This window comes from Leucopleurus acutus (genome assembly GCF_964270905.1).
Source record: "Leucopleurus acutus genome assembly, chromosome: 19".
Taxonomy (NCBI): Eukaryota; Metazoa; Chordata; class Mammalia; order Artiodactyla; family Delphinidae; genus Leucopleurus; species Leucopleurus acutus.
In genome coordinates this window covers 25,331,786-25,357,735 of record NC_139161.1, presented here as the reverse complement: position 1 = coordinate 25,357,735, position 25,950 = coordinate 25,331,786, and the positions used below count along the sequence as shown (strand labels likewise).

The following is a 25,950-nucleotide window of genomic DNA, read 5'->3' as shown; positions in this document are numbered from 1 at the left end:
CTTCTAATAAATTTTTTAGTTTAAATTAGCCTGTTTTCTGTTGCTTGTAACCAAAGAACCCTAACTGACACCAATGTTTAACTAACTTCCCACTCGTCTTAGGTGATGCTATTTTTCAACTTTGTCTTTTTGCTGTTCACTTAAGAAAAGCCTCTCTGTAAGAGCTACCACTGACCAAGAACCTAAAGCTAGGTGTTTTATATAGATACATTATCTCTACTCCTTAAAATTCTGCAAGGTAAAATCTTCCATCAATGTGACTTTCTCCAGCAGGTATCCAATCAGACTATAAAACACTTTTTTTTTTTTTTTTTGGCCACGCTGCATGCAGGATCTTAGCTCCCCTGGCCAGGGATCCAACCCATTCATCCTGCAGTGGAAGCACAGAGTCCTAACCACTGGACCGCCAGGGAATTCCCTGAAACACTTTTTGGAACCACAATTACGGTTAATTTGCAAGATTTTATTTCTCCTATTGAAACAACTAAACCCAAACCTTGTTCCAGCGTTCTCATTATGTGTAACAATTAACTATCTTTATACCATAACGTCCTCTATGGTATAAAGTAAGCAAATAATATCTTCCGTTTCTAGCTATTTAACCCAGGGGTTGAGGGGAGAGGTTGGAGAGAGAGGAGATGAACTTTAACTATTATCCAAATTCAGTAAACCTACAGCTACTCAAGGCAATTGCATACGATGTAAAAGCAGTTTGCAAAAGGTCAGGTTAATTACATTAACTTTGGTATACAATGAAAAGTACCTTCTCTGCCAAGCCTCCCCAATTCATGCTAGTTAGAATTCAACAGCATCACTCCGTTTTAGCACTGTATTCATATCGCTAATGTGACGCAGCCTACCGTGTTCGAGGGTAGGAACCATTTTCATTTAGTGTAGCAAGTGCCTAGAGTTCTGCTTGAACGTAACCTAACCTAGAAGACAATTAAGGTACCAGCTTGAATGAAAAATAATCGTCCCAAATTCTGAACACCAGCAGGAAACTTTTTTTTAAATAATTGGCAGCCATAAGGCTAAGGCTTCTATCTCGGCTTTGTCGCTTCAAATCCTTCCCGAAGGCGGCAAAAATAGTGAGCCACCACCCCCGCCGCAAGCAAAGTGAGCCTTCCATCTCCACATTCCCTTGGGTCTCTCGCCTCTATCTCTATCGCCCCAGGGAACAAAGGCCTCAGCAACAGGCCGAGCTCTGGCTCCGGGCGCCAGACGTCAGTGCGGCGACCCAACACCTTGCCAAAAAGACTCTGTAGAGAGATAGATATCAGAGCTGTGGCTTTCCAACAAGACAGCGATGCAAAACCAGCTAAGAAAAGTAAAACCAACCCGCGGGAAACTCCTCTCCAACCGAGCCCGCTGGAGCCTTCTTTACTTTCAGCTGGGGGCGGAAGCGGAAGTCGATGTGAGATCATAGAGTTCTCTAGTTCCGGTCGCGGGGCCGCGTTCGAGGCTAGAGCGCCTCTCCACGGCCACAGGTTTCCAAGCGGCTTCTATTTCCGGTTGCGGCTTCTGACATAAAGCCGAGACCTTTCAAACGCGGCGTCGCGGGTTCCTCGCCCCTCGCCTGGGGTTAGCTCGCAAGGACTGGCGCAGGCGGGGGGATTGCACAGCCCACAGCTGAGCCAGGCCGTTGGGGCCGGCCTGCACTGGCACCTTCGATCCCTCAGAGCCGCCTGGCTTTTGAGCCCTCCGGATTGGGAGTCCGTGATTGGCCGCCTCCAGGACTGCCGCTCGAGAGGCCAGCGCTCCTTCGCCGTACCTGTCCCCCCATAGTCACGCTTTTCCCTGTGAGGTGCAGCATTAATCAACTCACCTCTCCCACACACTACTTCCCTAACGTGGGTGTCCGCGTTGACTTCATTCTTCACCTTCACTTGAGACCCCTCCCCTCTGCCTCCGGAAGAGGTCTTTTTTGCCCAGTTCCTGTAAAATAGCACCCACCTGGCACCCCCAGAAAGTTCATGCTTACTAGAGAGTTGTGGGCAAAGTAAAACCCAGTGCACACACGAAACTATGGCTGAGCACGGGGCTCACATCACAACTGCTTCCGCGGTGGATGACCAGCCATCCATCTTTGAGGTGGTAGCACAGGACAGTTTAATGACAGCAGTGAGACCTGCTCTTCAGCATGTGGTCAAGGTAAGGATTTAATTCTCTGAAAAGTTTTAGGAACGTCCGGGTAAAAACCAAGCCAATAATCTGAATTTATTTGTTGGCCTAAGTTTTGAAATAACCAATTAGCATATAATGCACGTCACATGATTTAATGGTTATGGAGTCTCTTGTTATGTGTACTGAATACCCAGCACTTCAGGGAGGTTAAGGTAGACCCAGAAAGAAAGGTGTGGAAATTCAGAGGGAAAAAAAGGAAATATAAATACAAGGCATAGTAGCTGTGTAATGGAATGAATTTCATTTATTTATTTTGCTTTAGGTTCTTGCAGAATCAAATCCTGCCTGCTACGGCTTCTTGTGGAAGTGGTTTGATGAAATCTTCACCGTGCTAGATCTTCTGCTCCAGCAACATTATTTGTCTAAAACCAGCGCCTCGTTTTCTGAAAACTTTTATGGCTTAAAGAGGATCGTAATGGGAGACACACACAAGCTTCAGAGACTGGCCAGTGCTGGTCTCCCAAAGAAGCAGCTTTGGAAGTCAGTTATTTTCCTGGTTCTTCTTCCCTATCTGAAAGTGAAGCTGGAGAAGCTGATTTCTAGCCTGAGAGAAGAGGATGAATATTCCATCCATCCCCCTACTTCCCGCTGGAAACGATTTTACAGAGCCTTTTTGGCAGCCTACCCATTTGTTAACATGGCTTGGGAAGGCTGGTTTCTTGTACAGCAGCTTCGATACATCCTAGGAAAGGCTCAGCATCACTCACCACTGCTGAGTCTGGCTGGGGTTCGGCTAGGTCGACTTACAGTTCAGGATATACAAGCTCTGGAGCACAAACCAGCCGAAGCCAGCATGATGCAGCAACCAGTTGGGAGGTAAGGCTTAACATTTCCCCAACATATTTGATTAATAAATCCTAAAATCTTATCCCAATTTTATGAAATTTACCCCCCTCAGTCCACTTCGGGGTATTTCATAAAATCATCGAAAAATTCTTGTGTCCATAAAACAAGGATTGCCATCCTGGTAACCTTCCTCATCATAATGGCTACATTTTTGCACACACTTGCTATGTACCAGGCTCTTTGCTAGGTGTTTACGTATATTATCTCAATCCTCATCACAGCTCAATGAAATAAATGCATTAGCACCACTTAACAGTTGAGGAAACTAAGTTCTAACATTTGAGTACCTTGCCAAGGCCACACAGCTAATAGGCGGCAGAGCTGAGATTCAAGCCAGATCAGTACAATTCTAAAGACTGCTCTTAACCATGGTGCTACCCCGCTCCTAGTGTCTGTGTTCTCTGACAAGTTCAAATATATTCCTCAGTACTGCCGAGTTGTTTTTTAAGTGAGTTATTTCTTTTTCTGGATATACTATCTTCCACCCCCATAAAAGGTCTATATAATCAATGGCTCATTAATTTCTTTCTCAAAACACAAAGCAACAAAGCCCTAGTCATTAAAAACAAAGCTTGGCTCCTAGAACTCCTAAAATACGGTAGGTCAGAAACAGGAATTGTTTCGAATAGACACTTACAAGAGAAAACGCCAGTCCAGCAACTATTCAATCCCCAAGCTGAATCAACGATTCTAATGAAAAGTGTAAGAATTACATGCGTATTAGTTGTTCTGTGATTGTACCTAAGTAAACAGTTTCTCCTTTTGCCTCCTTGTTCTGTTCTCCAAACAGCGTTGGCGAGAAGATAAAGTCAGCTCTGAAGCAAGCCGTGGGAGGTGCCGCCTCATGCCTCTCTAGTGGCCTTTCGGTGGGTGTATTCTTCCTGCAGTTCCTTGAGTGGTGGTATTCATCCGGAAACCAAGAAACCATCAAGTCATTGACTGCCCTGCCTACTCCACCACCACCGGTACATCTAGACTACAATTCTGATTCTCCCCTGTTGCCCCAAATGAAGACTGTGTGCCCACTGTGTCGTAAAAACCGGGTGAATGACACCGTTCTCGCCACCTCTGGCTATGTGTTTTGTTATCGCTGTGTGTTTAATTACGTGAGGAGTCACCGAGCTTGTCCCATCACAGGTTATCCAACACAAGTACAGCATCTGATTAAACTGTACTCCCCTGAGAACTGAAGGGGATTAGCACCTTGTCTCACAACGAAATGACTGCGCTATAAGGCCAGAGGGCTGCTTTTCCGCACGGTAAATAGCATTGTTTGATCATCCTCAATTAATAATGGTATGAACTTTAAACAGCCACATGGATTTCTTTAAAAGGATGTACTCGTTGATCTTAACCTTTTAGCTTGCTCCCTAGACACCTCTACTTAGAGTTGACCGAGCTGGTCAGAGTGAGAGAATCAGGACTGGCAGGGGATGTGAGGGTCAGCACAGAGAAGGGGATCAAAGAGGGTACTCGGCACAGAAGCTTTTCCTGTCCCCTTCCTTAAAGGACAAGAGGTATAGAAGCTCTCAGGAAAAACCCAAGTTAGACCTCGTAGAGTGGGTAGTGAAGGGGAAGCAGGCCTTTTGAGAAAGGAAAGCATTTATCTGCCTATGAGGAATAGGTTTTATCGGTTTGCAAACAGTATGAAATATGGACCTGCTTTTTTAATTTAATTTTATTTATTTTTTAATACAGCAGGTTCTTATTAATTATCACTTTTATACACATCAGTGTATACATGTCAATCCCAGTCTCCCAGTTCATCCCCACCCCACCCCTCACGGACATGCTTTTTATAAAGATACTTAGAAACACTTTCTCCTTCCATATGCTGAGACTCATTTGTTAAGTAACATTTGCTATAGTTTATCAGCTTCTAAAGATCCCTTTGTGAACCACACATATCTTCCTTGGGAAACTGGTTACAGGAAAATAGGGGTTGAATGTGTATACAGAATAGTCTGAAGACTTCAGTGTGAAAGCAAAGCTATTAATGAAGAGATGAAGTAAAATACTGCCCTAACTATGACTGTGTAAAGACAGGATCTTTTCATAAGCTCTTTCTGCCTGCTGTTAAGAGTTTGCTAAGCTGACATGAATTATTCTGGCTATTACTAAAGTTTCTATGAAACGCTTAAGTAAATTTTAAGAATAAATGTTTTTTGGCAAAGAGCTCTTCCATGTCATGATTATGTGGAAACTGAAAGATTAGTCGAGATATTTAGAGTAAATTTTTCATTCACGCCACCTTTGCCTTTTTTTTTTTTTTTGCGGTACGCGGGCCTCTCACCGTTGTGGCCTCTCCCGTTGCGGAGCACAGGTTCCGGACGCGCATGCTCAGCGGCCATGGCTCACGGGCCCAGCCACTCCGCGGCATGTGGGATCTTCCCGGACCGGGGCACGAACCCGTGTCCCCTGCATCGGCAGGCGGACTCTCAACCACTGCGCCACCAGGGAAGCCCTCTTTTTTTTTTTTTTTTTTAAGGTAAGTTTTTTTGCTTGTCTTTATGGAAATGATGTTAGTCCTTTTTTATGTTTTTTATTTATTTTATTTTTGGCTGCGTTGCCGTGCGCGGCCTTTCTAGTTGCGACGAGTGGGGGCTACTCTTCGTTGCGGTGCGCGGACTTCTCATTGCGGTGGCTTCTCTTGTTGTGGAGCACGGGCTCTAGGCGCGCAGGCTTCAGTAGTTGCAGCACGTGGACTCAATAGTTGTGGCTCACGGGCTCTAGAGCGCAGGCTCAGTAGTCGTGGCACACGGGCTTAGTTGCTCCGCGGCGTGTGGGATCTTCCCGGACCAGGGCTCGAACCCATATCCCCTGCATTGGCAGGCGTATTCTTAACCACTGCGCCCCACGGAAGCCCTCAACTTGGTGCATTACTTGCAGGTTTCAGCTCACATACCATCTCATTTATGAAATCTTATCTTGTTCTCACAAGCATAGTCACTGTCACTCCTTAGAACACCCCAAGCACACTGTTCATATGTTTCTAGCTCTCCAGAATGGCACTAGAGTGTAGTGGTCATGTATATGGACTATAGTATTTGCAAGCACCATAAACTCTCTGTTCCTCAGTTTCCCCATCTGTGAAAAGGGAATAATGACAGTACCTACCTCACAGAGCTGTTACGAGAACTGAATGAGAACAATGCGATAACACCTGGTGTTATCACATATGTTGTATTTCAATGAGTTCTTTAATACATGTTTTCCCCCTCTAGATTGTGAACAGGACATGTGTCTTATTCTTCTTGCTAACAGTAAAGGCTGCATGGCAGAATGATAGTAAATGGGTTTTGGAATCAGATAGATAGGAGTCCAAATCCCAGCTCTGCTACTTACTAGGTGTGTAATCTTCAACTTTACTTCCCTGAACTCAGTTTCTTCATTTATAAGATAATGAAAATAATGCATGTCTTATAAGTTGTTACGAGGACAATTTGAGATCATCACAGTTGCAGATCTGGCCCAAAGAAGGCAGTCACTAAATGGTGCAAATGATGGGTGGCCCCAGGACATAGTACCATGTTCAGAACACAGTAAATGCTTAGTAACTGATTATCGAATGAAAAGCTGACGTTATATGCCAGGCACCATGCTAACCTTTTTATATACATCATCGCACTTCATTCTCACAAGAACCGTATGGAGAAGGCACTATTATTATCTCCACTTTACAAAGAAGGAATGTGAGGTTTGGATTATCTTAACAAAGGTTTCTAAGCTAAAAAGTGCTAGAGCTAGGATTTCAAGGCCCTTGGTGCTTTATAAAACAGCTGACTGAATGAGAGAACGAATGAAAGGAGACTTACCCAGAGTCAGGTGGTGGCGTGGTAGAACCAGCACTGTTACTCTTGGTCACCATGCTATCTAGTCTGCTATTCTAGCCGAATCATCTTGACAAATGAATTGAGAGTGAGATGGACGCTGGTATTTGGCAGTTTGTGTCTACTGACCAGGAAAGCTGTGCTATACCTATCTCGGCTGATAAATTGAAGTGCTCGGTGAATAAACACAAATAAATTGGGAGCTCTAGTTCTTCGCCAACTGTCAGCAGTGTGGCCAGATCATTTTCCCAAGACCTAGAAAAAACCCACTGTACAAGCTACTGATTTCAAGTTGCTTTGTATCATGAACATTTGCTTTGAGGTATCAGAGCCAGAATGTGAGCTCCTCTCTGGCCTGATAACGTACTATTCATAGCCAGAGGACTTAACTAAGGAACTCTGAAGAAGGAAGAGAAACCCTCTTTGCTCATCTTTCACATTATCCTTCCTTCTCCTGATTTGGTCCCTAATAGTGCATTAAAGAATAAGAAGGAGAAAACAATACAGTTCCTAGTTCTTCTGCCCCAAAAATGTCCTTCCTGTTGATTGGGAAGGAAAAAGGAGGTACTTAGGTAGATTTCAGATTTTGAAGACTCCAAAGCAATCCAGAATCCCAAACTTGAAAGGCAGTGGAAGGAGTAGGGGCATTTGTATTAAACAGACCTGGCTTTGCATGCCAGCTCTTCCACTTAACTGGCCATGTAATCTCAGGTTCCGTATCATGTGCCACACTCCCAGCTTGGTCCCTTGTGCCCAAATGCATATGTCCAGTACATGACGGTCCTTTTTATCTTTCTAAAAGTAAGTGATATCAGAAGGATTTCAGTGTGAGAGTGAAGCTGAGAATTAAGGTAGGTAGTAGAACTAAAAATGAGACTGGGGACTTCCCTGGCGGTCCAGTAGTTGAGACTCTGTGCTTCCACTGCAGGGGGCGTGGGTTCGATCCCTGGTTGGGGAACTAGGATCCCAAATGCCGCGTGGCACGGCCAAGAAATAATAATAATACATTTTAAAATGAAATAAAAGTGAGACTGAATTTGGAAATGACGTGAGTGAAAAAGGGTTAAAGTTGAAGCTGAGAGCAGACCTCTGCAGTTTACTATGTTGCTGTGCTGATTATTCTTCATAGTATGTATTCTGCCTCCTATCCTGGAAATAACTTTTGAGCCAGACAGGTACAAAGTGTCATGCCAACAAAGCAGAACTCCATAGGAACAGTAACCTCAGTTAAAAAAAAAAAAAACCCGAGGGGGTGTTCAGAAACCTATTTCAGAATGCCATTTCAGCATAAGCAAATTGGAGTAGAAACAAAGAGTTGTTTGATGGTTTGACTTACGGGGAGAGAAGTATGTTAGTTTCCTGTGGCTGCAGTAACAAATTGCCACAACCTTGGTTGTTTAAAACAATAACATTTTATTCTCTCACAGCCAGAAGTTTGACATACGAGGGCAGAAATCAAGGTGTCAGCATGGGCCGTGCTCCCCTCAGACGCTCCAGGGCAGAATCCATTTTGTGCCTCTTCCAGCTTCCTGTGCCTGCCGGCATTCCCTCACTTGTGGCCACATCACTCTGATCTCTGCCTCTGTGGTCACATTGCCCCCTCCTCTTTTGTAGGTATCAAATCTCTCTCTACCTCATTCTTTTTTTTTTTTAAGATTTTTTTTGATGTGGACCACTTTTTCAAGTCTTTATTGAATTTGTTACAATATTGCTTCTGTTTTATGTTTTTGGTTTTTTGGCCGCGAGGCATGTGGGGTCTTAGCTCCCTGACCAGGGATCGAACCCACACCCCCTGCATTGGAAGGTGAAGTCTTAACCACTGGACCGCCAGGGAAGTCCCTCTACGGAATTCTTATGAGAACACTTGTGATTGGATTTAGGGCCCACATGGATAATCCAGAATAATTTCCTCCTCTCAACATCCTTTCTTAATCACATCTGAAAAGACCCTTTTTCCTTGTAAGTTAACATTTATAGGTTCATCATCATCATCAATAATTGCTGGCCAATATTCACTTGTTCCAGTTTAACCAGCATCCCCAAAAGAGAAAACTGTCTCTTACCTGTTTATTTTTTTCACTTAATTGTTTTCTTTTAATTATGCAAACAATTGATGTTCATTGTAGGTCATTTAGAAAATACAGAAAAGTTAAAGAAAAAAAAGGAAAGGAAAAGAAATTCAATGAAAAATCATCTGTAATCCTCTCACCCAGGGGTAGCCAAATCTTCACCAAAGAGTATTTTTCTAGGCTGGGTCTTGTGTCCAACAAAGAGGAAAAGTAGGAAAAAGAGAATAAAAGTGAATAGAATAGGACAAACGATTTGGAAGGTGATAGAATAGGTTAATATTGCTCATAATCGATATGTACAGGACAGCTTAATCTAAAATAAATGTAGAGCTTTGAAATGAAATTAACCGTGACGGGAGATGCTTGTATGATGTATAGAAATAACACTCAGCCCTTTAGAGGAGGGACGTTTTAGCTTTGGCCCCTCACTTGAAAACCCCTGAATTTCCCCACTAAGACTTCATTCTCTCCCAGAGGTCAGACCCTGGCCTGCCAATCTGCCCTGTCATAGGCTTTTCTTGAGTCCTTATCAGCCTTCCTCAGGGGTCAATGTTATGAAGACTAGGGGAGTCTGGCAGAGTTCCTGCTCCTCCCAGGCTGATATCAAAGGGCAACAGGGGCTGTGACAGAAGGCAAACATTCAGACCAAAGCCAGATGTGGAACTGAAGCAACAAGAGGAAAAGCAAGAGCATCAGGTAAAAAAAAAAAATAAATTTTTAAAAAATCTCATTCCTCTCAGTTTATGTCTGAGAGCATGAAGAGCTTAGTAAAATCATAGCTCAGGAGCCACTTGTAAAGGAGAATGAGTGAGAAGTTTGGGGAAATGTGGAGCAGATGTTCATATGGAGCTAGACCCTCAGAAAACTTTGTATCTATCATGGTTGTCATCAGCAACCAAGTAACATCAATGAGCCTTGGGAGTCATGAGAGTATAGTTCTGCTAGTTCAAAAGCAATTAGATTTGTTTGTGAGTCCCAGCAGGTGGAAGTTATAGGGAGACAAATTATAGCTGAAAATAAAGAAGCTATTTTTTTTTTTTTTTTTTTTTTTGCGGTACGCGGGCCTCTCACTGTTGTGGCCTCTCCCGTTGTGGAGCACAGGCTCCGGACGCGCAGGCCCAGCGGCTATGGCTCACGGGCCCAGCCGCTCCGCAGCATGTGGGATCTTCCCGGGCCGGGGCACGAACCTGTGTCCCCTGCATCGGCAGGCGGACTCTCAACCACTGCGCCACCAGGGAAGCCCGAGACATTCGGACTGTTTTGAAACTTGGGAAATATAACATTTGAAAAAACAATTTTAATCTGGAGCAAAATAACATTTGAAAAAAACAAGTTTAAGTTGGCAAATGGATGACACAATCGAAACAGCAGAAACCTGCTACAGTTTCTAAAACAAAGCCTGTCCGATGCAGAAAACGCGCATTTGAAGCAAATTAAAGAATTTGGACATGGTTGAAAACAGGGCCCAATATCTTGAAGTTTCACCACAAAATTTTGAAAAAGTGCAAATAACTTTTTTCTTTTTTTCCAAAAAAGGATCTTTTTGGTTTCTTGTTTTTTTGGGTTTTTTTTCTTTTCTTGTTGAATCTGACCCGAGAGCTTCTTGTTTTTTGGTTGTTGTTTTTTTCTTTCTTCTTTCTTGATCCTCTTTTTTGTTGTTGGTTTTGAATTCTTGTCGCCCCAGCCCCCCTTCCTGCTCCTCCCCTTTCTGACTCCCCTTCCCCCCTCGATGGGAGTGGAGGTGCTGGGTGGGGAGGAGCGGGGAGGAGTGAGGACGTTTAGGACAGGACCTCAGAGGGAAGGAGACCAGCCTGAACTGTTGGAAGGCCACTGGAGGTTCAGGAACAAAGGGAAGAATAGGATTGGGGGAGGACACAGAGAGGGCACTGCCCACCTAGGAGCTCCTGGCCAAAGTCAGGTGGAAGGAGTTGTCATAGAAGGTCCTAAGAGACAGGAGGCAGGAAGCTGTCTGTGGGGGGATGGAGGGGAGTGTCTCAGTGACCTGTTGGTTGACCTTCCGCCAGGAGGGAAGTTCCTAGCAGCATGAGGGAGGCGGGCAGAGGCACTGGGGACCAGCTGTGGAGGCCCAGGCCTGGATCTTATTTGCCCGAGTGCCCAGGCTGGTCAGAGATTGCAGGTGTCAAGAAAGAGGGGGGCCTGGAGGCCAGGGTTGATGCCAGCACAGGCACTGCGGCTGCATCATGGAGGAGCTGCAGCGGCAGGGACCCCGGCAAACCCTGTCAGACTCCCACCCTCTTCCGGAATTAGTTACCCCTCAAGGGGCCTTCTACATATGGGAGTGATCATGGGATCCTTTGGGGACATGGCAAGAGAAGGGTCCAGAACTCAGGACTTAGGCCAGTTTGGGGGGTCCGAGACTAGAGCTGCACCCTGGCTTCATTAGGCAGGCTATTTCCCACCCTGCCGCCTCCGGCCACAGTAATTAAGCTGGGGGTTGCCATGGTAACTGGAGAGGCAACCTAGAAAGGAATTAGGGCGAGGAGGAGACCAAGCCTCCAGGGACCCTAGGGCCTGGCACCTCCTCACCCACAGACCAGGCTACCATGTGGAGCTGAGGCCCACGGCCTGAGTCGAAGGAAACGCCAGGACCCTCCCAGGATCTCTAGCTCCAGTGGCAGCCTTGGGAGCTCGCTCTTCCTAGGAGTAGGAAGGAGGTTTGCTGTGGGGGGGGGGGGTTCCCCTGGGTCCAGCAGATGCCCTGAGGAGGGCCAGCCCCCAGCCCTGCCTCTGCTAGGCTTCTTGGAAGGTCTGCCAGGCATGGGGAGAAGTGCTGTAGGGCACACCGGCAGGAGGTGGGGTGGGATCTTCTGCCAGGGCTAGCTGGGGAGGGAGGGAGGGGAATCCGGTCTTTCCCCCCAGGGATGGGAGTGACATGTCCCCTGAGCTCTGAGCTCAGGGAGAGCGAGGACGGCGTGTCCGCCAGCGCCTTCGACTTCACCGTCTCCAACTTTGTGGACAACCTGTATGGCTACCCGGAGGGCAAGGATGTGCTGCGGGAGACCATCAAGTTTATGTACACGGACTGGGCCGACAGGGACAATGGCGAGATGTGGCGCAAGACCCTGCTGGCACTCTTTACCAGCCACCAGTGGGTGGCACAGTCTGTGGCCACCGCCAAGTTGCACGCTGACTACCAGTCCCCTGTCTACTTTTACACCTTCTACCACCACTGCAGGCTGAGAGCCGGCCCGAGTGGGCAGATGCAGCGCACGGGGATGAGCTACCCTACATCTTTGGTGTGCCCATGGTGGGTGCCACCGACCTCTTCCCCTGCAACTTCTCCAAGAATGATGTCATGCTCAGCGCCGTGGTCATGACCTACTGGACCAACTTCGCCAAGACCGGGTGAGGGCCAGAGGGGCTGGGTCGGGCATCCCTCCAGGTCAGGGCACACACTGCCTCCATCCTCAGCCCCTTCTCTCCCTCTCCTTCACACGGCCATCATTCCTCCATCAAGGCACTCTTGCCTTCTCGACTCAGACACCTGCCGGACAGCTCCTCCGTGTGTGTTGGAGACGCAGAAGAGTTGGACAGAGAGGTCCCTGTCTTTTCTGGGGGGCGGGCTCACTTGGTGCCTTTGGCTCTGAGTCTGTCTCTCCTTCCCTCCCTTGCCCACCCAGCTCTCTCCTTCTCCTCCCAGAGCTCGGCCCGCTGTCTGAGTGCTCCCATCTGTGTATCTGAGTGTGTGTGAGGGTTTGTGTCTGTCTGTCTATTGCTGTCTCTGCCTCTCTCTCTTGAAATCTGTTGATATCTCTGCTTGCTTTGATCTGGTTTCTCTGTACTCGCTGGTTTCCCCCTGGCTGTCTCTCATGTCCTTTTGTGTCTCTGTTTCCATATGTCTCTATCTCATTCAGTCTCAGACTCTGCCTCTGTCACTGGTGGTCTGTCTCTGCCCTCTCTGCCCCTCTGTCCTCATCTCAGACTGTCTCTGGCAGTCTGGCTCCATCCCTATTTGTCTGTCTGTCCGTCCGTCTCTGGCAGTTTCTCTGTCTCTTCGTATCCGTCTCTGTCTCTCTTCCCGTCTCCCCAGCTCCCTGCATCTCTGTCCATCTCTCTCCCCATTCCTCCCGTAGCACGCCTCCACCCCTGCCTTTCATGGGAGCCTCACCTTACTCCTCCTTTCCCTGCCCCCCTGTGTCCACAGCGACCCCAACCAGCCGGTGCCACAGGACACCAAGTTCATCCACACCAAGCGCAACCGCTTCGAGGAGGTGGTGTGGAGCAAGTTCAACAGCAAGGAGAAGCAGTACCTGCACATCGGCTTGAAGCCGCGCGTGCGCGCCAACTACCGCGCCAACAAGGTGGCCTTCTGGCTGGAGCTCGTGCCGCACCTGCACAACCTGCACACGGAGCTCTTCACCACCACCACGCGCCTCCCTCCCTACGCCACGCGCTGGCCGCCGCGCCCGCCCCCTGGTGCCCCCGGCACTCGCCGCCCCCCGCCCAAGCCCGAGCCGGGCCCCCGGGCCTACGACCGCTTCCCCGGGGACTCCCGAGACTACTCCACGGAGCTCAGCGTCACCGTGGCCGTGGGCGCCTCCCTCCTCTTCCTCAACATCCTTGCCTTCGCCGCCCTCTACAACAAGCGGGACCCGGGGCAGGAGCTGCGGTGCAGGCGGCTCAGCCCCCACGGCGGCTCGGGCTCCAGCGTGCCCGGCGGGGGTCCCCTGCTCCCTGCTGCCGGCCGTGAGCTGCCACCCGAGGAGGAGCTGGTGTCGCTGCAGATGAAGCGGGGCGGGGGCGTCGGGGCGGAACCTGCGGAGGCCCTGCGCCCCGCCTGCCCGCCCGACTACACCCTGGCCCTGCGCCGGGCGCCGGACGATTAGCGGCCTGGGGCCACCCCCTCCCCCGCCGCCCCCTCCCTCCATCCCTTTGGGCCCTTCCCCCCGTCTCCCCCCACCGCTACCAGCCACAACAACACGCTCCCCCATCCCCACTCCACCACTCGGGTATAGGGGGCGGCTCGGGGAAGCCCCCCTCCCCGGCCCTCCCGGCCAGCTCAGAAGGCAGGGAGGAGGACTTGGCGACAGGCTTTTGTCGTGTGGAGCTGTCGCACGTCGAGGTGCTTTAGCTGGACATGGGTTTCCTCGCCGGGATGCGTGCGCTTCTCCCGCGCGGAGTGGCCCGTTCTCTTCTCCGGACCTGGGCCTTTGAACAGCTCCCCTCCATCGTCTGGACACCCGTCTTCGGTGTGTGGAGACGCGGAAGTATTTTCCCACGTGGAGGTGTGCTTTCTCATGAGGGGGTGAGAAACCATGTGCAGGGTGAGGGGTTTTTTTTTTTTTTTTTGCCGCCCTGGACACCTGTTGGCTCCCTCAAAGAATTTCTGTGGGGATTTGTGCCCCCACCTCCTCCCTCCTCCCACCCCCTGGAGACCCTGGAAGTGGTGTGTTCACAAACAGCGACCCTTGGCCACCGGACGACGCAGGGTGGTGCCTGGGAAGTAGCGAGGAAATCACAGCCCCCCTGCCCTGCCCCCAGCCCTCCCGCCCCAGCGAAGCATGTGTATCCCCCGTGGCACAAGTGAGATGAAGCACGGTCTCCCCCGGGGAAGGCCTCGCCTTCTACAGATGACAGACACACATTCCTTGCCACGGGGAAGGGAGGAGATCTTGCATCCCTGTGCTGCCTGGGAACTTGTCTTCCCCTGGGTCCAGGATGCATTTCTGAGTGGAAACATGTTCTTGCATGTGGAGGTACGTTTTCCCATGCAGACGGCCCCTTTCTCTCCAGCACTTCCCTGCATCTTAGGGCCTCAGGCCCAGCACTTAACTTCTCACACAGCAGGTGTGAAAGGACTTCAAACTGACAGAAGCTGAGGGGGAGGGACAAACCCTGAGGAGATGAACAGACCCTAAGCTCTGCCCTTCTTTCCCCTAGAGTTTGGGGGGTGGGGGGCTGCGTGGCACCTGCCACCCACAGAGGCCATGCATGTTTGACCAAAGCCCTCACCGCGGTCTGAGGGCAGACCTTCTTCCCTCAGTCCTCAGACCATCGCTCATCCGTGCCAAACTGGTGAGGTGGGTTTGAGGGGCAAAGACCCCCCAAAACGTGCCAAGGATTCCTCAGCCCTGGGCCAGGGCAGGTAGGATACAGGAGAGGGGGAGGTGGCAGCTAAAGGGGTCCCGCCTGCATCCTTCTTCTCGCCATGTCTCATCCCTCCCTCTCTGCCCCTGTTTTCCCTCCCCCCTTCGCCGTCCCCCTCTGAAGACATCCCTTCCTGGTCCCAAGCCAGCTTCTCCCCTCAGCTGCCCACCCCCTCCTTTGACCTGCCCCCTCTCCCCTGGGCCCCCAGGGCTGAGGGAAAGGAGCAGTGGAGGGGGGAGGGGAGGAGAGCAGGGGAGAAAGGCTTCCCCGGACAGGTTGGGGGAGAGAGCGGGGTCAGCTGCACTGAGGAACAGATGGAGGGGGCAGTGGGGGACAGCGCTTGGGCAGACACCAGCAGGAAGAATTTGATCTGAGAGGATGTGTGTAAGGCGACTGCCCACAGAGGAACGGTCTGGGCCTCTGGGGAAGGGAGCAATGTCGGGAAGCGTTTCAAGGGACACCAGCCGAGAAGGAGCCGATCCCCGTCTGCTGGCATTTTGTGGGTTCCTTGGTGCCAAATTTGAATAGGGGATGGAGTGCTGTCTTCCACTGACCCCCAAATCCCTGGTCTTGGCTCCCCAGAACTTTGCCTCCTGACTGTCCCTTCTGCCCCCACCTCCACCCATGGAAACTTAGTTCTTTTCCCACCCCTTCCCCGGCCTGGTCTAGCTCCTTTCCAAACAGCCCTGCCTTCTAAATGCTAGGGACCTGGGCCCTGAACCCTGTAGACAGATGCCCCCCAAACTGGGGCATGGGAGGGGGGCTGGGGGACCCCATGATTCAGCCATGGACTCCAATGCCCAGCCCCTGTCCCCAGAACAATTCCTTGACAATCCCCTGTCCCCACCCCAACCCTTCGCGGCTCTGTACACATTTTTAAACCTGGCAAAAGATGAAGAGAATATTGTAAATATAAAAGTTTAACTGTTGGATTTTCCTGCTGTTGTGTTGGGAGGTAGGGGTGGGGCTCTAAAGAAACAAACCCTGGAGAAGTGACTCTGCCAGTGAGGGAGGAGGAGGGGGTCCGAGCCCACAGCCCTTGCCAGTGAACAGCTCTGAGGTCAGAGAGAAAGGGGGAGTGGGTGCTGGGGTGAGGTTGTCATTGGTAATGGGGTTGTTCGGGGAGTTAAGATCAGGACCAGTGTCTGTGCAGAGGTCAGAGCCTGGCGTAGAGGACCAGGCAGGGGCTGACGGGAACAGACACCAAACAGGCCAGAGGGCCTATGGGCTGGTGCAGGTGGCTGGCTAAAGGAGAGACAGGCAAGGTGAAGGGTTTGGCCTCTGCTAAGCCCTGGCCCAGGCTGGAGGGTCAAACACAGGCCCAGGACTCTCCCTCTTGGCACATTTTGAGGGAGAGCCCCACATCATTGTGACCCACTTATCCCCAGGAGCCTCTGGGACAGGAAGGCGGCCAGTGGTACTGTGGGCACAGTAGGTTGGGGCCCTAGGGACCCCCATGGCCACGGCTGAGTGGCCCCGGCCCGGGTCGGCCTTGTGTCACAGCCCCAGCACCAACAACTGCCAGGACCTGGGCAACTCCATCCTGTTGCTGCTGGACCTCATCATCTGCGTTAACATTGGCATCAATATGGTGACACTGGTCAGGGTGGGGCCGGGTGGGAGGGTGCTGGCAGGATGGCTGGGGGGCAGGCCGGGTGGCGGGGGCCTGCCTGGAGTCACTGTGTCCTCCCCCACCTAGCTCTGGCGCAGACTCCGTGGCTTCTTACACCAAGTGTTTCATGTTATTTGTGAGAAAGGTAAGTGGAGGATGGGGAGGTTGGGGAATAGGAAAGACAGAAACCAGGTGTTCTAGCCCTGACCTTAAGTGGGCCCCTTCCCCTCCCGCTCTCCCTGCTCAGACACCATAACTATGCAAGCTTCTCTTCCTGCAACCTGCCTCTCCATCCCTGGAGGAGCCAGGCTCCCCACCAGCCTCTCACCTGTCCCCGATCCACAGAAGCTTCTAAGTTATGCTCACCTGGAAAGCAGACCCAGCCCCCGAAGCAGAGCGCCCCTGCAGTCTGCCTTCGGTGCACCATGGACCCTGTGAAAATGACCGTGTCCCCCCCACCCACTCGCCGCCGTCGCCGTTGAGACTCTTCAGCACGCCGCGCCCACCGCCCCGTAGCCTGGGCCCCTGACAACTGACAGCGATGACGAGAAGCCCCCACGTCAGCACACAACAATCTGCCCCCACAACTGGAATTGCCCCAAGGACTGGGAAGGCTTTCAGTCCACCCAGGGGTTCTGGACTCCCTGGGCCCAGGATGCCGTGGAGCCACCTACCCAGACCATCCGCTTCCAGCAAACTGTAGAGGGAAGGCCGCTCAAAAGAGAGGCAGTCAGAGCTGGGCCTACAGGCCTACGCGTACCCTGTGAACCCCCGCCCCACAGCCCTCAGGCCCTGAGCCACAAGAACGGGTTGGGGGTGCCCCAGGCAGAACAGGAGCAGTGCTCGCCAGCCCAGCCACCCATCCTGGGCCCGGCCCACGTCGCAGACATCCCCCGGCACCACTCCTCAGGGCGCGTAGCCTATAATGCCAGAGACGTGAGGCGGCGGCTGCGGGAGCTGACCAGGGAGGTGGAGGCCCTGTCCCACTGTTAGCCCCCGGTCTTTGGATCCAGCACGGCTGAGGGGACGGGAAAGGCCTAGGTATACCGTTCCCTGGCAGAGAGGTGACTGGGAGAAGAATAAAAAGAAGAGAGGAGGTGGTTTGTGGTGGTGTGGGGGGTGCCAGGGCCCACACAGCACCCAGAAGCCTGGTTGCTAAGGAAATGATCTCCCTGGCAACAGGGCCTAGAGAGCCCTGAGGACCCTCATCAACCTCTTGGCCTCACCAGGCCCTGTCCTCAGCCCTTTCCCAGGCCCTTCTTGGTTCCAAGGCTCCCACCTGCCTCTACTCTGTTCTTTAGTGCCCAGGGAAGCCCCCCAAATCCCACTCCAGATCCCCAGGCAGTACTGCCCTTGAGTGGAGACCCTCATCCCCATGGCCTCAGTCTCTCAGAGGTCCAGCTCCTACCAGAGCCCAGGTTTAGGCTGTAACTACAGGTGAGGTGTGGTCCCTCTGAAGCCCTGGTTTCTTTGGGGAGGGATGGCTGAGAGTGAGGGTACCCAGGCCCTCACAGTTCCCCAGTCAGAACCCAAAGCTCCTGTATACTCGAGAAGGCTTGGAGCGGAGGATAAAATATTGAGGACACTCTCAAGGGCTGCCTCCACACAGCCCTGTGTGCCCTCACTCCTCTGATTAGCACTTCCATGTCACAAATGAGGAGACTGAGGCTCAGAGATGCCAAGTGACTTATTCATGGTCACGCGGACACCAAGGATCAACTTCATGGCCTCAGACGCTCCGTCCCCCTGCTCCCACAGGTAGATTCCCATTGCTACTGGCCCATCAGAGTCTCCTCCCGCCTTCCTCAGTTTCCCATGTAAACTCATCAGGATATTGCATCCACTGGACAGCAGGGAAACCCAGGCCCTACCTACTTCTAGACACACACGCACACAACTTGGGAACAAGGAGCCAGGTCGAAGGGACTAGACCTCACCTTCCATACCAGATGGGTTCCTGGAATGTGAGCAGATGGGCCTTTTATGAATCACCCTGCTTCTCTGTTCATTTTCATTTGACTAACGTTATCGATCATTTTAAGCTGATTCCATTAAGTGGGTCTATATTGAGCACCTGCTGTGTGTTTGGAGTCTTGATGGAAAATGCCCACTGGCTCTTTCTATTTCTTTCTCTCTTTTTTTTCTTTTTGGCCATGCAGTGTGGTTTGCAGGATCTTAGTTCCCTGACCAGGGATTGAACTGGGGCCCTCAACAATGAAAGCGTGTAGTCCTAATCACCGGACATCCCGGGAACTCCCTGTTCCTCTATATCTGTTGAGATGTTCATTGTGCAAAGAAAATGACTTGAGGTTCCCCAGGTACCACTTTCACAGACCCCAGCAATGAAACCGGTTGATAACAGTAGATTCTGTTTGTCATATCAACAACTACATCTATTTTGTGCTTTGTGAATTTCATGTGGTTTTCTTAAGACAGCAGCTAACTGTTTTTCAACTCGGAGGGTTGGCTCAGTGGGAGGGAAGTTGGTTAGGAAGGAGAGAAACCATGGTTTGGGGTGGTCTCTGGCAAAGGCAGCAAACCCTTGCTCTGAACTAAAGGGGCCAGTGACCACCAACACCTAAGGCTGCAATCCCTGGCAGGAAGGGGTGGGTACGGTGGGTACTAGAGGGGTTATGACAGGGAAATCAGCAGGACAAGGAGGGGATGGTGCAGTGGGGCAACCCCAGAGGGGACTCTTACTGTCACTCATCCATCTAGTCACCCTCGCTGCTGGCCCCAAGCAGGCGTGGGTGGGGAATCACAACAGGCTACATAAGCTGCCATAATGTCTTGAACAATGAAATGGAGGAAATCCTTTATGCATGATTCAGTCCCTATGAAGACTGTCTCTCATCTGTAGCAACCATGCTTGCACATCAAGTTAAGCAAGGTCCCATGGAGACAGAAGGACCGACTGAACTCTGGGGACTAGGCTCCATGTAGTGGGAGCCGAGGGCAGAGATGGCCACATAAAGGGCCAGCTGAGTGGATGAAAGATTGGCCACCTCGGCATTGTGACTCCCTGCAACGTGCCCCATTATGACCATGCTCCCTCACCTGTTGGTGGGTGTCCGCAGGTCCTGACATGAGTGCACTGTGGGTCAGGGCCGGTGGTGGTGGGGGGCGGCCCGCGGCCCAGGTGGCCCTAGGACCCCCCCACCATGGAAAACCGGCTCTGGTATGACAACCTGGGGTGCTGCCATCAATACCAAGAAAGTACCCAGAATGCGGAGGACTTCCTACTCCTGCTGCTGGGCCTTTTCGTTCTTGTCAGCATTGGGATCAGCATGGCAACTATGGTCAGCGATGGTTGGGGACCACCAGTAAGGGTGAAGAGGGCTGAGGGTGGGAACCAGCTGCAGCCTGCACCTCCGTCTGCAGGAACGGTCTTGGCTGGGACGGGGGGTGAGGGTGGAGAGCCTGGCCTTCATTTTCACCCACCCCACCCCAGGTATGGCATGGGCTCCAGAATGCCTTAGACAAGACCATCTATTGGATTAATCAGAAAAGTAAGTATGGAAGACAGGTAGGGGGCACCACACCCCTGCTACTCCCAGGGCCCTAGAAACCCAGGCCCCCAGATTCCCAACCCTGAACTCTTCTGACAGTTGCCCTGCCCTCACGGACTCTCGCCTCCACCAGATGAAATCTCACAGGCTTGTGAAAGTTCCCCCAAACATCCTCCAGCCAAGGCCCAAGACGTCCACATCCACTGCACCCTGGACCCTGTGGAAGTGAAGATGGCCCGGCCCGCTTGCTACTCCCTGTCCTCCTACCATCATCTCCGCAACCGTAGCCGCAGCTGCAGCCGCCGCCCCTGCAGCCACCAGCGGAGGCCGAAGAACCGCAGACAATTCCCCTACAGCCGCTCAGGCTTCCGTAGGCCGCATCATAGCCACGGGATGTCACAGCTGCGGCCGATGCCCTCCTTTGATCGGGAGGACCTGGACTCCTACCTGGAGCAGGAGGATGATCTTTCCTTCCCACAACCCAAGTACCCGTGGGGGTGCTGGGGAGGGCTCTACCAGCAGATGGGCCTGCCCTCCAACGTGGGCCTCTGGGGCCGCCAGGGTGGGATCCTGGCCAGCCTGCCACCACCCTGTCTCTACCTGTCGCCTGAGCTGCGCCGCATGGCCAAGCGTGTGGAGGCCAAGTCCGAGCTAAGCCTGCAGTCCTTCGGGGCCCCCTGCTCACCATCCCGCATCTGGGGCAACGTGGAGGCTGACCAGTGGACCTCGTCTCCACCACCTCCCCGACGGCTGCCCCCAGCCCCTCGTGGGTCCCTGGGGGGCACAGCACTTACCCCTCAAGGGGCCAGATCCCGTATGACTCCTGGGATCAGCGGCGGCATGGTCTGGAGGGCTCTGAGCCTCCATCCGCTCTGGTGCCTCGGGGCTGCCGGCCCGAAGCCTGGCAGCGCAACTCCCCACCGGCCCACGGACGGAGCCTCCCCTGCTGTGCTCACAGCCAACCCAACCGCAGCCCGCACCCGTCCACGGGACACTTGAACTACTCCTGGGATCCCCACGAGGTGTGGCGCCGGGCGGCCGAATGCTGCCCGTGCGGCGCCCTCTGGCCGCCTCCGCCTCCCTCACGGTGCTGGCCGAGGCCTCGTACCAGCGGGCCCCGGCTCCCAGCTCAGCGCTGCTCCTCCGCCCCTCCCAGTACCTTCCCGAAGTCCAGTCTACCGAGCACCCTCCACCCCCACCCACCTTCATGCCACTCAGCCGGAACCCGGGGGGCAATGCCAACTACCAGGTGTATGACAGCCTGGTGCTGAAGCGGCAAGTGCAGGAGAGCCAAGCGCGGGCCAACTCGCTGCTACCTTCCACCTCGGCCTCGAGGCCCTCTCTGCACGGGAGCCAGACTGGGAAAATGAACTGACCAGCAGCAAATGGGGGCGGGGGCGGGAGCGGCAGGGCATGGAGAGAGGAACAAAGAGCGCCAGAGTCCAGGAAACACTGGTGGTCTGTGGCTTGGAAGCACCACTCCTTCTGCCAGTCTGGGTCCCTGCCCTTGGCTTCCTGCAATAAGAAGCCAGTGTCTCCTTCTTGGCCTGAGGGTCCCCTTGGTTTAGTGGCCACAGTCCTGCCAGCAGGCCCCTCCTGGTCCTATACCATGCACTAAGTACATCTGCAGCTGCAGACTCCAAACCCCTGGTCTCTGGGCACCTCCTCTGTGTCTCAGCTGTCTCTGTCCTCAAAGAGCCTCATACAAGAAGCTGCTTCCAAACTGGGAGGTTCCACATCTGGGCAGGTCCAGCTCCAGGCCCAGTGAAGGGCATGAAGAAGGCTGAGGCTCTGGACTCCAGCCAGGCCTTCCGCAGGGCTCTGAGGCCAAGGTCTTCCTAGTCTCAGGAGGGGCCAAGAGATGGAATGTGTCATTTGAACAAGTGAGTCAGCGGGCGGTGAGCGAATGATTGACCGCTCGAGGGGAGGTGTGCCGGCCTACAGGCCCTGTTTGACTGTCCAGGCTCAGCTTACCTCACCCTGGTAACCAGGGAATCCCCCTCCCTCACTGTGACCTCACCACCTGCCCCATTATGACCCAGTCTGACTCCCAGTTAAAAGTGGAGGGCAGGGGGCCCAGGCAGTCCTGGGACCCCCGGCCATGGGTGAGGGAACCTGCTACACAGCCGAGCCGGCCCCTAGCCCCGAACCCAGGAAATGCCAGGACCAAGAAGACTTAATTCCTCTGCTGCTGCTCAGCCTGATCGTCCTCATCGTGGGGATCAACGTGGTGACTATGGTCAGGGCAGGATCTGGGCAGCGGGGTTGGGGAAGCCCTGGGGTCTTGAAGGGGCTGAGGTGGGGGGGCTGCTGGGGTGTGGCCGGACAAGGGTTGGATTTCAGGGCTAACCCTGCTCCCGGCCTCCCCCCTCCCCTTCTTCCCTCAGCTCTGGAGGCATCTGAAGAGATTCTTGCGGGCACTCTTCAATCGAATTTTCCCCAAAGGTGAGTGGGCGCCAGCGTGGGCTCAGGGGATGTGGGCCTGTCCCCTTTCTTCTATCCCTGCCTTGATTCTCAGCCCCTCATGAACCCAGGCCCTGACCCATCTCGCCTTTCCCCGCAGACAAGCAAGCCAGCTGTGTAGACAGCCATCGCATGCGCAGGCGCTGCTGCGTGGATCCCAAGAACCCGCGCTCAAGAGTTTCTTCCCGCCTCCGCCATCGCCCAAGCTTCCTGCTCGGGCAGCCAAACCACCCTGACTCCTGGATACGAGACAAAAAAGATGAGAAGGCTTCTAAGTACTGCCGGATGCCGCCTCAGTGTGGACGGGCTGGGGCTTCCACGCAGGTTCCACGGAGACTGTGGAAGGAGCGGGTAGTGAGAGCTGGGGAGGCCCCTGCTGTCACAGCCTTAAAGTCCCAAGCCAACTTTTACTCCAGGTAAGAGACATCTTCCAAGTACCGAAGGATGAACAAGGTGGACGTGTTTCCACTCCGCCTGCCCCAAGAGAGCAAGACTAAGACCCCAGACTCTGACCCAGCCCAGGCCCCAGCCCGGGCCCAGACCTGCCCCCCAGTTCAGCCCCCTGCGCACGCTCCTGCCAAGGCCCAGACCTTCTCCTCAGCCCACCCCACTGAGCACACACAACCCCCTCCCCCCCCGTCGGAGACCTGCTCCCGAGGCCACGCCCATGAGCACACTTCCCCCGGGCCCAGGCCTTCTCCCTAGTGCACCCTACTGGGAACACTCCTGCCAAAGCCCAGACCTTCTCCTCCACCCACCCCTCTGAGCACGCCCCACCTCAGGCCCAGACTTGCTCCACATTCCACCCCCCTGAGCACACCACCCCCCAGGCCCAGACCCCCTCCCCAGCCCTCACCCCTGAGCACAGCCCTGCCCAGGTCCATGGCCCTGAGCATACTTCAGCCCATACTCCAGCCCAGGCCCAAGGCCAGGCCCCCTCACCTGCCTCAGCCCAATCCCTGGGCCACACTTCTGTCTGCACCCTGACCCATGCTCATCTGACCTATACCCATGCCAACACTCTGGTCCCTCCCCCAACTGCTGCCCCTGCTACTACTCCTGCCCTCGCCCCTACACCAGCCCCTGTCCCAATCTCTGCCACAACCTCTGTCCCAGCGCTGGTCATGGCCCTGACGACTACTCCAGTCCCTTCCACCACCCCTACCCCCATCCTAGGTTCTATTTCCTCTACCTTGTCTGCCTTCAGCCAAGGCCTCTCCTCCGGCCATGTAGTCTATGATGCCCGCAGGGTAAAGCAGAACTTATTCCATGTGTGTCCCCCTCAGAACTCTGGATATTCCAGAAAGGACTTGGGTACCCTCTCCAGGCCCCAAGAGAGGCATGGTCTGCTGAGCTCTGGTACAGCAGAGCAAACACTCAAGCAATGTAGTGGGGACAGTGCTAAGCCCTCCACAGGATCCATACTGGGTTACCCGGAGTTGGGGAATATGGAATGGAAGATCTCAAATGATGCCAAAGACAAATTTGTATAGTCCAAGACCTTCCCTTACTGCAGCTTCCTTCCTTGCAGGTCTGAGAAGAGAAACACGAACCCCCAGACTCCAGTCTACCCCAAATTCCTGTACTCCAAGGATGCTGTACCTTCCCAACCTTACTTCCATTCTCAAAACAATGCCCAGAGGTCACCATGCGCCATGCCTCCACCATGCACTCTTTATCTACCTCTTGTTTCTCCCAGATCCTGGGTCCGTCATCAACACAGCAACCACCAGAAGCCCTCCACCTTAATGCAACTCCCCACCTTGCCCCCAACCTCCAAGTCTTCTCAGTCTGTCCTCTCTTCCCAGGGCCCCATCCCTCCCCAGTTATCCACTACTTCTCAAACCCCAAGCCAGGCCCAACCCCCTGAACTTCATGAGAGTCTAGACCTCAACCAAGGCTCTGTCCTCCCAAGGACCCCAGGCCTTTCCAAAGTCTGCAGAGTTACCAGAAACCCAGGCCTTACCACAAACCCAGGCACCCACAAGAGTCCAGGCCTTATCCAAGACCCAGGCCTCCCCAAGAACACAGGCCTTGCTCAAGATCCAGGCCTCCACAAGCTTCCTGGCCCCCATAAGGGTCCAGCCCTTACTCAATACTCTGGCTTATCCCAGAGATCAGGCCTCCATAACAACTCATGCCTTCTGCCAAATCCTGGCCTCCACAAGGATGCAGGGCAGCACATACCACGGACTTCTATCCCACCCAGTCAGAACTGCCGCTCTCCCAAGGCTCAGGTGGCCTACAATGACCTGCTAACCTTCTCAGAGGTACCTGTGCTGATTGTGCTGCAATCACCCTCCCAGCAAGCAGGCAGCCAAGGCTGGGTGTACCACCCCAAGGATACAGTTCCTCCAGCCTGCCAGAATCATCGCCAGATGTCTACGCCTCCCAAAACCAGCTGGAAGCCCTACCACCCGTCAGGCACCCGGCTCGGGCATGTGGTCTTTGACGCCCGCCAGAGACAGTTCAGAGCAGGCAGGGACAAGTGAGAAGCTCTGTCTCCCAGGCGCCTTCACCGAGAGACCTCCAACAACTCACCGGAGCCCATCAAGGAGTGGGGATATCAGTGTGCTCAGAGCAACTTAGAAAAAGAGGGGACAGATATGCATGAGGAATAAAGAGACAAGAGAAGTGTTCTGTGGTTGCTTGAGGACATCCACCCCAGCCCCATCCCACAGGGCCTGATGAGGAGGGTATCCCTGCTTTCCCTCCATTGCTTTCTAGCTGAATCCGTTATCGCCAAGGCCCTAGAGCTGCATTGTCAATTACAGTAGCCACTAGCCAAATGCCTATTAGAATGTAAATTAGTTAAAATTAAGGAAAATTAATTCTGTTAAAAATTAAGTTAAAAAGTTAAAAATTCTGTTCCCTGGCAGTCCAGTTGTTGGGACTTGGCGCTTTCCCTGCTGTGGCTGGGGTTCAATCCCTGGTCGGGGAACTCAGACCCCGCAAGCGTCATGGCTTGGCCAAAAAAAAAAAAACCTCTGCTCCTCAGTGCCACGACCTTCTAAGTGCTCAGTAGGCACATGGAGCTAGTGGCTACTGCATTGGACAGCACAGATTTAGAACATTTGCATCATCATGGAAAATGCTATTGCAGAGCAGTGCTTTAGAGCTTAGAGCAATTTCCCTTTCCCTGTCACCCATCCCCAGCATCTTAAAGCTCTCCCAGAGCCCAGAGAACTTAGCTCTTTTTAGGGTGGCTCAGAAGCCACCCTCTGGGGAGGAGGTAAGATGTGGGGATGGACAGCCAATGCCTGATTTCCCCAGACTGTGAGAAGAGCCCAGGCTTCAGTTTTCCTCATCTGGTCTCTTGGCTCATGACC

General features: G+C 53.0%; 4 protein-coding genes and 2 pseudogenes across 10 annotated transcripts in view; 5 read left to right on the top strand and 1 right to left on the bottom strand.

Moving 5' to 3' along the window:
- The window catches only part of AP2B1 (adaptor related protein complex 2 subunit beta 1), a 125,316-nt gene extending 123,934 nt beyond the window's left edge, over positions 1-1,382 (bottom strand). For 4 of the 5 annotated variants that reach the window (XM_082861716.1, XM_082861711.1, XM_082861715.1 and 1 more), the window contains exon 1: positions 1,339-1,376. The gene's annotated coding sequence lies outside the window, so the exon portion shown is untranslated. Of the gene's footprint in view, positions 1-1,338 lie in introns of all 5 variants that reach the window. The other variant, XM_082861713.1, reaches the window with a different exon arrangement.
- Positions 1,383-2,025: 643 nt separating this feature from the next.
- Positions 2,026-4,220, top strand: LOC309975472 (peroxisome assembly protein 12; the record flags this gene model as incomplete). The annotated part of the gene is made up of 3 exons (XM_082860619.1): positions 2,026-2,151; positions 2,447-3,000; positions 3,821-4,220. 3 exons carry the CDS (start codon positions 2,026-2,028, stop codon positions 4,218-4,220), a joined length of 1,080 nt encoding a protein of 359 aa, XP_082716745.1.
- A 7,591-nt stretch (positions 4,221-11,811) lies between these two features.
- LOC309975557 (neuroligin-2-like) lies at positions 11,812-13,905 on the top strand (annotated as a pseudogene). Its single transcript has 2 exons — positions 11,812-12,295; positions 13,095-13,905. The product of its transcript is annotated as a neuroligin-2-like (transcript).
- A 2,588-nt stretch (positions 13,906-16,493) lies between these two features.
- Positions 16,494-17,717, top strand: LOC309975909 (spermatid maturation protein 1-like; annotated as a pseudogene). The gene is made up of 3 exons: positions 16,494-16,637; positions 16,737-16,794; positions 16,995-17,717. The product of its transcript is annotated as a spermatid maturation protein 1-like (transcript).
- A 2,093-nt stretch (positions 17,718-19,810) lies between these two features.
- On the top strand, positions 19,811-21,533 carry LOC309975112 (uncharacterized protein SPEM2-like; the record flags this gene model as incomplete). Its single annotated transcript, XM_082860037.1, is given in 5 exon segments — positions 19,811-19,948; positions 20,101-20,158; positions 20,292-20,915; positions 20,918-21,199; positions 21,202-21,533. Coding segments are annotated over 5 exon segments (1,434 nt in total).
- Positions 21,534-22,259: 726 nt separating this feature from the next.
- Positions 22,260-25,113, top strand: LOC309975556 (uncharacterized protein; the record flags this gene model as incomplete). Its single annotated transcript, XM_082860744.1, is given in 4 exon segments — positions 22,260-22,397; positions 23,314-24,111; positions 24,115-24,371; positions 24,831-25,113. Coding segments are annotated over 4 exon segments (1,476 nt in total).
- Between the last annotated feature and the right edge of the window lie 837 nt (positions 25,114-25,950).